This window comes from Hypanus sabinus, chromosome 1 (assembly GCF_030144855.1).
Source record: "Hypanus sabinus isolate sHypSab1 chromosome 1, sHypSab1.hap1, whole genome shotgun sequence".
NCBI lineage: Eukaryota > Metazoa > Chordata > Chondrichthyes > Myliobatiformes > Dasyatidae > Hypanus > Hypanus sabinus.
Genome location: NC_082706.1, coordinates 213,072,697 through 213,084,742, shown reverse-complemented (window position 1 = coordinate 213,084,742; position 12,046 = coordinate 213,072,697). Strand labels below are relative to the sequence as shown.

The 12,046-nt window shown below is 44.9% G+C and overlaps 1 protein-coding gene across 3 annotated transcripts in view; it reads left to right on the top strand.

The window, feature by feature from the left end:
- The window catches only part of tmem71 (transmembrane protein 71), a 74,020-nt gene that overhangs the window by 35,161 nt on the left and 26,813 nt on the right, over positions 1-12,046 (top strand). For all 3 annotated transcript variants that reach the window (XR_009514902.1, XM_059985298.1, XM_059985295.1), the window contains exon 5: positions 6,396-6,568. Coding sequence is in view for 2 of the 3 variants with exons in the window: in XM_059985298.1 (XP_059841281.1) it covers positions 6,396-6,568 (173 nt within the window). In the remaining variant the exon portion in view is untranslated. The remainder of the gene's footprint in view (positions 1-6,395; positions 6,569-12,046) is intronic.

The window sequence follows — 12,046 nt, the reverse complement described above, 5'->3', positions numbered from 1 at the left end:
CTATCAATACCCAGTCCCTGCCTTGTCCCCATATCCCTTAATTCCCCTATCCATCAGATATCTATCCAGCTCCTTCTTGAAAGCATCCAGAGAATTGGCCTCCACCGTCTTCCGAGGCAGTGCATTCCACACCTCCACAACTCTCTGGGAGAAGAAGCTCTTCCTCAACTCTGTTTTAAATAACTGACCTCTTATTCTCAATCCATGGTACTGGACTCTCCCAACATCTGGAACATATTTCCTGCCTCAATCCTATCAAATCCTTTAATTATCTTAAACGTTTCAATCAGATCCCCTCTCAATCTCCTCAATTCCAGCGTGTACAAGCCCAATCTCTCCAATCTCTCTGCGTAAGACAGCCCTGCCATCCCTGGAATCAACCTAGTGAATCTACGCTGCACTTCCTCAATTGCCAGAATGTCCTTCCTTAAACCTGGAGACCAAAACTGTACACAATATTCCAGGTGTGGGCTCACCAGGGCCCTGTACAAATGCAAAAGGACATCCTTGCTCTTGTATTCAATTCCCCTTGTAACAAAGGCCAACATTCCATTTGCCCTCTTCACTGCCTGTTGCACTTGCTCATTCATCTTCATTGACTGGTGAACTAGGACTCCTAGGTCTCTTTGCATTTCTCCCTTACCTAACTCGACACCGTTCAGACAATACTCTGCCCTCTTGTTCCTGCTTCCAAAGTGGATAACTTCACATTTATTCACATTGAATGACATCTGCCAAGTATCTGCCCACTCACTCAGCCTATCCAAGTCTCCCTGTATTCTCCTAACGTCCTCTTCGCATGTCACACTGCCACCCAGTTTAGTATCGTCAGCAAACTTGCTGATATAGTTTTCAATGCCCTCATCTAAATCATTGACATAAATCGTAAAGAGCTGTGGTCCCAATACAGAGCCCTGTGGTACCCCACTAGTCACCTCCAGCCAGTCTGAGAAACACCCATTCACTGCTACCCTTTGCTTTCTATCTGCCAACCAGTTTTCTATCCATGTTGAAACCCTGCCCCCAATGCCATGAGCTCTGATTTTACTCACCAATCTCCTATGTGGCACTTTATCGAATGCCTTCTGAAAATCTAGGTACACAACATCCACTGGCTTACCTTCGTCTAACATCCTTGTTACACCCTCAAAAAACTCCAACAGATTAGTCAAGCATGATTTGCCCTTGGTAAATCCATGCTGGCTCGGCCTAATCCTATTTCTGCCATCAAGATGTGCCACTATTTCGTCCTTAATAATGGACTCAAGCATCTTCCCCACGACTGACGTTAGGCTAACAGGGCGATAGTTCTCAGTTTTCTCCTTCCCTCCCTTCTTGAAAAGTGGGACAACATTAGCCACTCTCCAATCTTCAGGAACTGATCCTGAATCTAAGGAACATTGGAAAATAATTACCAATGCATCCGCAATTTCCTGAGCCACCTCTTTTAGAACCCTCGGATGCAGACCATCTGGACCCGGGGATTTATTAGCCTTCAGTCCTACCAGTCTACTCATCACAGTTTCTTTCCTAATGTCAATCTGTCTCAATTCCTCTGATATCTTATGACCCTGGCCCATCCATACATCTGGGAGATTGCTTGTGTCCTCCCTGGTGAAGACAGATCTAAAGTATGCATTAAATTCTGTTGCCATTTCCCTGTTTCCCATAACAATTTCTCCCAATTCATTCTTCAAGGGGCCAACATTGTTCTTAACTATCTTCTTTCTCTTCACATAGCTAAAAAAGCTTTTGCTATCCCCTTTTATATTCCTGGCTAGACTGAGCTCATACCTGATTTTTCCTCTCTGTATTGCTTTTTTAGTTAAGATCTGCTGTTCCTTAAAACTTTCCCAATCATCTGTATTCCCACTCATCTTAGCCCTGTCATATTTCTTTTTCTTTAATGCTATACAATCTCTGACTTCCTTTGTCAACCACTGTGGCCCCTTCCCCCTCTTTGAATCCTTCCTTCTCATTGGAATGAACTGCATTTGCATCTTTTGTATTATGCCCAAGAATATCTGCCACTGCTGATCCACTGTCTTTCCTGCCAGGGCATCCGCCCATTTAACTTTGGCCAGCTCATCCCTCATGGCTCCGTAGTCTCCTTTATTTAATTGCAACACTGACACCTCTGATCTGCCCCTATCCCTCTCAAATTGTAGATAAAAACATCATGTTATGATCACTACTTCCTAATGGCTCCTTTACTTCAAGATCACTTATCAATTCCTGTTCATTACACATCACCAAGTCCAAAATAGCCTCGTTCCTGGTTGGCTCAAGCACAAGCTGTTCCAAAACTACATCCCTTACACACTCCACAAACTCCCTATCCTGGGGTCCAGCACCTACCTGATTCTCCCAGTCCACCTGCATGTTGAAATCTCCCATAACGACTGCATTACCTTTAGCACATGCCAATGTTAACTCCCTAATCAACTTGTACCCAATATCCACGCTACTGTTTGGGGGCCTGTACACAACACCCATTTGGGTCTTTTTACCCTTACTGTTCCTCAGCTCAATCCACACAGACTCTACTTCCCCTGTTCCCAAGTCACCTCTTGCTAAGGACTGAATCTCATTCCTCACCAACAGAGCCACCCCACCCCCTCTTCCCATATTTCTGTCTCTACGATAGCACGTATACCCTGGTACACTCAATTTCCAGGCCTGATCCCCTTGCAGCCATGTCTCCGTTATCCCAACAATATCGTAGTTCCCCATTTTCATCTGAACTTCAAGCTCATCTGTCTTATTTCTGACACTACGCGCATTCAAGTATAGAATTCTTAGCCCATTCCTCCTCTCTTTGCTTAAAACACTGTCTACTGTACCTAACCCAGCTCCTTGAACTTCCATCGGGCAAATTGCACCCTGAATTTTGATGACCTTCTCAAGATCACCCAAACCTTGTACACATTTAACCCTGTGCTCCTTCTGACCAACCCTCTGAATCTGGATCCCTGCCCCCTGCACATCTAGTTTAAACCCCCCCGAGCAGCACTGGCAAATACTCCTGCAAGAATGTTAGTACCCCTCCGGTTCAGATGTAGACCATCCCTTCGAAACAGATCCCAATGTCCCTGGAACAAAGACCAATTATCCAAAAACCTGAACCCTTCCTTCCTGCACCATGCTCTCAGCCTCGTATTAATGTGCATAATCATTCTATTCTTCGCCTCACTCGCACGTGGCACAGGTAGCAGTCCCGAGATTGTCACCCTGGAGGTCCTGCCTTTCGGCTTCACTCCTAACTCCCTGAACTCTCTAAGCAGGACCCCCTCACTCACCTTACCTACATCATTGGTCCCTACATGGACCACTACATCTGGGTTCATGCCCTCATTCTCAAGAATAGCCTGCACCCGATCTGAGATGTCCCGGACCCTGGCACCAGGGAGGCAACATACCATCCGAGACTCCCAATCTGCCCCACAAAATCTCCTATCTGCCCCCCTAACTATAGAGTCCCCTAAAACTATCGCTCTCTTCTCTTCCCTCCTCCTCTTTCTAGTTGAGGGTTCAACCTCTGTGCCAGAGGCAGGACCACTACAACTCATTCCTGGTAGGTCATCCCCATCAACAGTATCCAGTACGGTATACTTATTGTTAATGGGAATGGCCGCAGGGGTGCTCTGCTCTCTCTGCCTGCTCCCCCTGCCTCTCTGGACCGTCACCCATCTGCCTACTTCTTGGTTTTTTGGTGTGACTACCTCCTGATAACTCCTATCTATCTCTGCCTCCACCTCCCGAATGATCCGTAGTTCATCCAGCTCCTGCTCCAACTCCCTAACTCGGTCTGATAGGAGCTGCAGCTGGACGCACCTTTTGCAGGTGTGGTCATCAGGGACAACTGTGTTGACCCTGACCTCCCACATACTGCATACGGAGCACACCACTGCTCTGACTGTCTCCTCCATACCTGAACTGAATTAATAGAATAAGTCTAAAAAGCACCTAGCGACCTTACCTTCTTCCCCTCAGCGAGCAATCACACAAGCTTACCGAAGTCCCCTTTCGCCGAAGCCCACTTAGCCAAAGCCCAGGACTCTGCTTCCACGGACTCCGCTGCCCGCTCTGACAAGAAGTCCTGCCTTTTAAAGTGCCTTCACAGATGATCAGCCAGATGTTGAAGGGTGTAAGGGAAAAAATGAGTACAGTTACTGTTCCAAGGGAGAAAGTGCTCCAAAAGCTGAAAGACCTAAAATTAGATTAGATTAGATTAGATTCAACTTTATTGTCATTGTACTGAGTACAGATACAAAGCCAATGAAATGCAATTAGGATCTAACCAGAAGAGGCCATTGACCTTATATATACACTTTCTTGTACTCTTCTTCTATGTAGAAACTAATAAAAATATTGAAAAAGAAAATGTCTAACCAGAAGTGCAAAAGAATAGTGTTATTTACAAAATAACTGCAAATAAAAAGTGCTAAAGCATACAAATATAAAAGTACTGAGACAGTATAATATGGGTACAATACTGTTTAGCGCTGTGATGTGAGGTTCAGCAGGGTCACTGCCTCAGGGAAGAAGTTCTTCCTGTACCTGCTGGTGTGGGAGCAGAGGCTCCTGTAGTGCCCGCCGGATGGGAGAAGAGTAAAAAGACTATGGTTAGGGTGAGATACATCCTTGATAATGGGGTACATAAGTCACCAGACCAGATGATCTACACCCCAGGGTTCTGAAAGAGGTAGTGGTAAAGATTATGAAGTCATTAGCAATGATCTTTCAAAAATCATTGGATTCTGGCAAGGTGCCAGAGGACTGAAAAATTGCAAACGTCACTCCACTCTTAAAGAAAGGAAATTATAGACCAGTTAGTCTGACTTCAGTGGTTGGGAAGATGTTGGAGTCAATTGTTAAAGATGAGGTGTTATGGACTACCTGATGACACAGGACAAGATAAGACAAAATCAGCATGGTTTCCTGATGTAAAGATTGGTAGAGGGTCAGGAAGTATTGAGGAAACAGGTAGGCTGCAGAAGGACTTGGATAGATCAGAAGAATGGGCAAGAAAGTGGCAAATGAAATGCAATGCTTTAAAATGCATGGTCATGCACTTTGGTAGTAGAAATAAATATGCAGACTATTTTCTAAATGGGGAAAAAATCTAAAATCTGAGATACAGAGGGACTTGGGAATCCTTGTACAGAACACCCTAAAGGTTAACTTGCAGGTTGAGTTGGTGGTGAGGAAGGCAAATGCAATGTTAGCTTTCATCTCAAGAGGTCTAGAATACAAGAGCAGGGATGTGAGGCTGAGCATTTTCAAGGCACTGGTGAGGCCTCACCTTGAGCATTGTGAACAGTTTTGAGCTCTTCATCTAAGAAAAGATGTGCTGGCATTGAAGCAGATCCAAAGTCGGTTCACAAGGATGATTCCAGCAATGAAAGGGTTGTCGTAGAAGGTATGTTTGGTAGCTCTGGGTCTGTACTCACTGGAGTTCAGAAGGATGAGGGGGGATCTCATTGAAACCTTTTGAACATTGAAAGGCCTAGACAGAGTAGATATGGAAAACAAATTTCTCATCGTGGGGGAGTCAAGGACGAGCGCACAGCCTCAAGATAATGGGGCCTCCATTTAAAATGGGAATATGGAGAAATTTCTTCAGTCAGATGATGGTGAACTTGTGGAATTTATTACCAGAGGCAGCTGTGGAGGCCAGGTTTGGGGTGTAATTAAGGCAGAACTTGATAGGTTCTTGACTGGACACAGCATCACAGGTTATGGGGAGAAGGCTGGGGAGTGGGGCTGAGAAGGGGGAAAGATGATTCAGCCATGATTAAATGGTGAAGCAGACTCGATGGGCCAAATGGCCTAATTCTGTTCTTGTGTGTTATGGTCTTATGATCTAATATTATGGCTAGCTAGCTTTCATATTCCATCTTTAACTTAATGCCTTCTCTTGGTATTTAAAAGTTTTCAAATCCTCTAACTTCTGACTAATTTTTGCTCTATTATATACCCTCTTTGGCTTTCATGTTGGCTTTGGCTTCTCTTGTTAGCCACAGTTGTCATCTTGCCTTGGGAATACTTCTAAAGAATTCTCTTTGGGATATATGTATCCTGTGCCTTCCAAATTGCTTCCAGAAGTTTCAGCCATTTCTGCTCTGATGTCATACTTTTGAAAGTATGCCACAGTTCTGAGTCTCCTGCTCTCCCAGTAAGGGAAATTTCCTCAAAGCCAAGGACCCTTGGGGTCTTCAATTTTCATCAATTCTTGTTTAGAGGGTAGGATTGTCAGTGATGTAGTTGCATTTGGACATTTGAGGTCTGTGTTTATCCATCAGTAGAAGTGGCTCAGGGCATTGGAACTGATATCTAGCATGTAATTCCATCTCCAGTCATATGCTGAAGCAACTGATTTTGCAATCCTGCAGAGTCTTCCGACGGAGGAGAAAGGCTCGTCGATCCTTTGCAAGCTTCTTTAACATGGATTCCTCAGGTTCGTGGCTGAACAGCCAACTCTTCAGTGGAGCCAATTGTCCCCTTGCAGAATCCTCATGGATTGATGAGGGAAGTGATTGTGACACCAGCTACAGCCATAAGCAGGGTATGGAATTTCACCATTTCAAAGTCAAGGTTATTGTCATCAATACAGGTTCATGTGTGCACAGGTGAAATGAAAAAATTACTCGCAGCGTCATCTTAGACACGGAGCATCTGCTAAGCAGCACTCACAAGAAAAACATAAAAACAATATAATTTTTATTCAAATAAAAACGATCAGAACAAAATTAGGTAACAAACTGGGTCAGGTCACAGATCTGTCAGTGGGTGAGCATCTGGGGGACAGTGATCACTGCTCCCTGACCTTTAGCATTATCATGGAAAAGGATAGAATCAGAGAGGATAGGAAAATTTTTAATTGGGGAAGGGCAAATTATGAGGCTATAAGGCTAGAACTTGTGAGTGTGAATTGGGATGATGTTTTTGCAGGGAAATGTACTATGGACATGTGGTCGATGTTTAAGAATGTCTTGCAGGATGTCAGGGATAAATTTGTCCCACTGAGGAAGATAAAGAATGGTAGGGTGAAGGAACCATGGGTGACAAGTGAAATGGACAATCTAGTCAGGTGGAAGAAGACAGCATACATGAGGTTTAGGAAGCAAGGATCAGATGGGTCTGTTGAGGAATATAGGGTAGCAAGAAAGGAGCTTAAGAAGGGGCTGAGAAGAGCAAGAAGGGGGAATGAGAAGGCCTTGGCGAGTAGGGTAAAGGAAAACCCCAAGGCATTCTTCAATCATGTGAAGAACAAAAGGATGACAGGAGTGAAGGTAGGACCGATTAGAGATAAAAGTGGGAAGATGTGCCTGGAGGCTGTGGAAGTGAGCAAGGTCCTCAATGAATACTTCTCTTCGTTATTCACCAATGAGAGGGAACTTGATGACAGTGAGGACAATATGAGTGAGGTTGATGTTCTGGAGCATGTTGATATTAAGGGAGAGGAGGTGTTGGAGTTGTTAAAATACATTAGGATGGATAAGTTCCCGGGGCCTGATGGAATATTCCCCAGACTGCTCCATGAGGCGAGGGAAGAGATTGCTGAACCTCTGGCTAGGATCTTTATGTCCTTGTTGTCCATGGGAATGGTACCGGAGGATTGGAGGGAGGCGAATGTTGTCCCCTTGTTCAAAAAGGTAGTAGGGGTAGTCCAGGTAATTATAGACCAGTGAGCCTTACGTCTGTGCTGAGAAAGCTGTTGGAAAAGATTCTTAGAGATAGGATCTATGGGCATTTAGAGAATCATGGTCTGATCAGGGACAGTCAGCATGGCTTTGTGAAGGTCAGATCATGCCTAACAAGCGTGATAGAGTTCTTTGAGGAGGTGACCAGACATATAGATGAGGATAGTGCAGTGGATGTGATCTACATGGATTTTAGTAAGGCATTTGACAAGATTCCACACGGTAGGCTTATTCAGAAAGTCAGAAGGCATGGGATCCAGGGAAATTTGGCCAGGTGGATTCAGAATTGGCTTGCCTGCAGAAGGTAGAGGGTCGTGGTGGAGGGAGTACATTCAGATTGGAGGGTTGTGACTAGTGGTGTCCCACAAGGATCTGATCTGGGACCTCTACTTTTTGTGATTTTTATTAATGACCTGGATGTGGGGGTAGAAGTGTGGGTTGGCAAGTTTGCAGATGGCACAAAGGTTGGTGGTGTTGTAGATAGTGTAGAGGATTGTCAAAGATTGCAGAGAGACATTGATAGGATGCAGAAGTGGGCTCAGATGGAGTTTAACCCGGAGAAATGTGAGGTGGTACACTTTGGAAGGACAAATTCCAAGGCAGAGTATAAAGTAAATGGCAGGATACTTGGTAGTGTGGAGGAGCAGAGGGATCTGGGGGTACATGTCCACAGATCCCTGAAAGTTGCCTCACTGGTAGATAGGGTAGTTAAGAAAGCTTATGGGGTGGTAGCTTTCATAAGTCGAGGGATAGAGTTTAAGAGATGTGATGTAATGATGCAGCTCTATAAAACTCCAGTTAGGCCACACTTGGAGTACTGTGTCCAGTTCTGGTCGCCTCAGTATAGGAAGGATATGGAAGCATTGGAAAGGGTACAGAGGAGATTTACCAGGATGCTGCCTGGTTTAGAGAGTATGGATTATGATCAGAGATTAAGGGAGATAGGGCTTTACTCTTTGGAGAGAAGGAGGATGAGAGGAGACATGATAGAGGTGTACAAGATATTAAGAGGAATAGATAGAGTGAATAGCCAGCGCCTCTTCCCCAGGGCACCACTGCTCAGTACAAGTGGACATGGCTTTAAGGTAAGGGGAGGGAAGTTCAAGGGGGATATTAGAGGAAGGTTTTTCACTCAGAGAGTGGTTGATGTGTGGAATACACTGCCTGAGTCAGTGGTGGAGGCAGATACACTAGTGAAGTTTAAGAGACTACTAGACAGGTATATGGAGGAATTTAAGGTGGGGGGTTATATGGGAAGCAGGCTTTGAGGGTCAGCACAACATTGTGGGCCAAAGGGCCTGTAATGTGCTGTACTATTCTATGTTTTATGTTCTATTAAAACAAGCCCATGATAGTCCAAAGTGGTCATAGTAGTGACTAGGGTTAGAACCATAGAACACTACAGCACAGTACAGGCCCTTCAGCCCTCCATGTTGTGCTGACCCATATAATCTCTAAAAAAAAGTACTAAACCCACCCTACCCCATAACCCTCCATTTTTCTTTCATCCACATGCCTGTCGAAGAGGCTCTAAAATACCCCTAATGATTTAGCCTCCATCACCATCCCTGGCAAGTCATTACAGGCATTCACAACCCTCTGTGTTTATATTTAAAAAAAAACTTACCCCTGATGTCTCCCCTAAACTTCCCTCCCTTAATTTTGCACCTATGCCCTCTGGTGTTTGCTGTTGGTACCCTGGGAAACAGGTACTGACTATCCACCCTATCTATGTCTCTCATAATCTTGTAGACATCTATCAAGTCCCCTCTCATTCTTCTACGCTCCAAAGAGAAAAGTCCCAGATCTGCTAACCTTGCTTCATCTGACTTGTTCTCCAATCCAGGCAATATCCTGGTAAATCTCCTCTGCACCCTCTCCATAGCTTCCACATCCTTCCTATAATGAGGTGACCAGAATTGAACACAATACCCTAAGTGCAGTCTCACCAGAGATTTGTAGAGTTGCAACATGACCTCTCTACTCTTGAACTCAATCCCCCTGTTAATGAAGCCTAGCATCCCATAAGCCTTCTTAACTACCCTATCAACCTGTGCAGCGACCTTGAGGGATGTATGAACAAGTTCCCTTTGTTCATCCACACTCTTGAGTAACTGACCATTAATCCTGTACTCAGTCTTCTGGTTTGTCCTTCCAAAATGCATCACCTCACACTTGTCTGGATTGAACCCCATCTGCCATTTTTTCTGCCCAACTCTGCAGCCTGTCTATATCCTCTTGTAACATTTGACCACCTATAGCTCCATCCACAACTCCTCCAATCTTCGTGTCATCTGCAGACTTACTCACCCATCCTTCCACCTCTACATCCAGGTCATTTATAAAAATCACAAATAGCAGGGGTCCCAGGACAGATCCCTGCGGCACTCCACTAGTCACTGACCTCCAGGCAGAATATTTTCCTTCCACGACTACCCTCTGCTTTCTTCCTTTTAGCCAATTTTTTATCCAAACAGCCAAGGCTCCACTTATCCCATGCCTCATGACTTTCTGCTTTGCTAAAGTCCATGTAGACCACATCCACTGCCCTGCCCTCATCAATTTCTTTTGTTACCTCTTCAGAAAACTCAATCAGGCTTGTGAGGCATGATCTTCCCTTCACAAAGCCATGTTGACTATCCATGAGTAGACTGTACTTCTCCAAATGCGCATAGATCCTATTCTTAAGAATCCTTTCCAGCAGTTTGCATACCACTGACGTAAGACTCACTGGTCTATAGTTCCCAGGTTTCTCCCTATTACCTTTTTTAAACAAGGGAACTACATTTGCCATTCTCCAGTCCACCGGCACTTCCCCTGCAGCCAAAGAGGATTCAAAGATCATAGCTAATGCTCATGCGATCTGTTCTCTCAATTCCCACAACAACCTGCGGTGTATCATATCCGGCCCTGGGGATTTATCAATCTTAATGTTTTTAAGAAGATCCAGCACTTCTTCCCTAATCTCCACATTGTCCAGCACGCAGGCCTGCTCTGTTTCAAACTCATCCTGACCAAGATCCCTTTCACTTGTGAATAATGAAGCAAAGTATTCATTTAGGACCTCCCCAACCTCCTCCGCCTCCAGACACATGTTGCCCTCTTTATCCTTTAGCAGCTCCACCTTCATTCTTGTCATCCTCCTATTCTTCACATACACATAGAACGCCTTGGGGTTCTCCTTAATCCTGCATGTCAAGGCCTTCTCATGCCTCCTTCGAGGTCTCCTAAGTCCTTTCTTTAGCTCCTTCCTGGCAACCCTATATTTCTCATAAGCCCTTCCTACTTCCTGCTTCTTATATCTAACATATGCTTCCTTTTCTCTCTTGATGAGTTGCCTCACATGTTTTGTCAGCCACGGTTCCCTTTTCCTACCATTTTTTCATTGCCTCAGTGGGACAAACCTATCCTGAACCCAGCTCAAGTGGTCCCTAAACTTCTGCCACATTAATTCTGTGCTTTCCCCTTTGAACATCTGTTTCCAATTTAATTGCGCTAGTTCCTGCCTCATCCCTTCAAAGTTAGCCCTTCCCCAGTTAAGCACTTTACCATTTCATCTGATTTTATCCCTTTCCATAGCTATGCTGAAGCTAAGGGAGTTGTGGTCACTTTCACCAAAATGCTCCCCCACCAAGAGGTCTGTCACCTGACCAGGTACATTATCCAGTATAGCCTCTCCTCTCATCGGCTGGTCCACATACTGTGTCAGGAATCCTTCATGAACACAGCTGACAAATTCAGCCCCATCTATCTCCCTTGCACTCAGGAGGTGCCAGTCAATATGAGGGAAGTTGAAATCACCCATAAGTACAACACTGTATTTCCTGCTCCATTCTAAAATTTGCCTGCTTATCTGCTCCTCGGTTTCCCGAGGGCTATTTGGGGGCCTATGGACTACTCCCCAGCACAGTGATTGATCCCTTCCTATTTCTGACTTCCACCCAGACTGACTCTGTGGACACTCCTTCTGCAGCGTCCTCCCTTTCTATAGCTATGATACTATCCCTGACCAGCAATGCCACTCCCCCCCCCCACCACTTTTACCTCCCACCCTATTCCTTTTAAAACACCTGAACCCCGGGACCTGCATCATCCAATCCTGCCCTTCCTCCAACCAAGTTTCAGTAACGGCCTCAACATCGTAGTTCCACGTACTAATCCATGCTCTAAGTTCATCCTCCTTGTGCCTAATACTCCTAGCATTGAAATAGACATATTTCAACCCATTTCACATTTCAATCAATAGGGTTGTACAGCTTGGTTCAAGTACCAAATGGTGAAGGGATATAACTGTTCCTGAACCTGGTGGTGTGAGGTTTTAGACTTTTGTACCTTCTGCC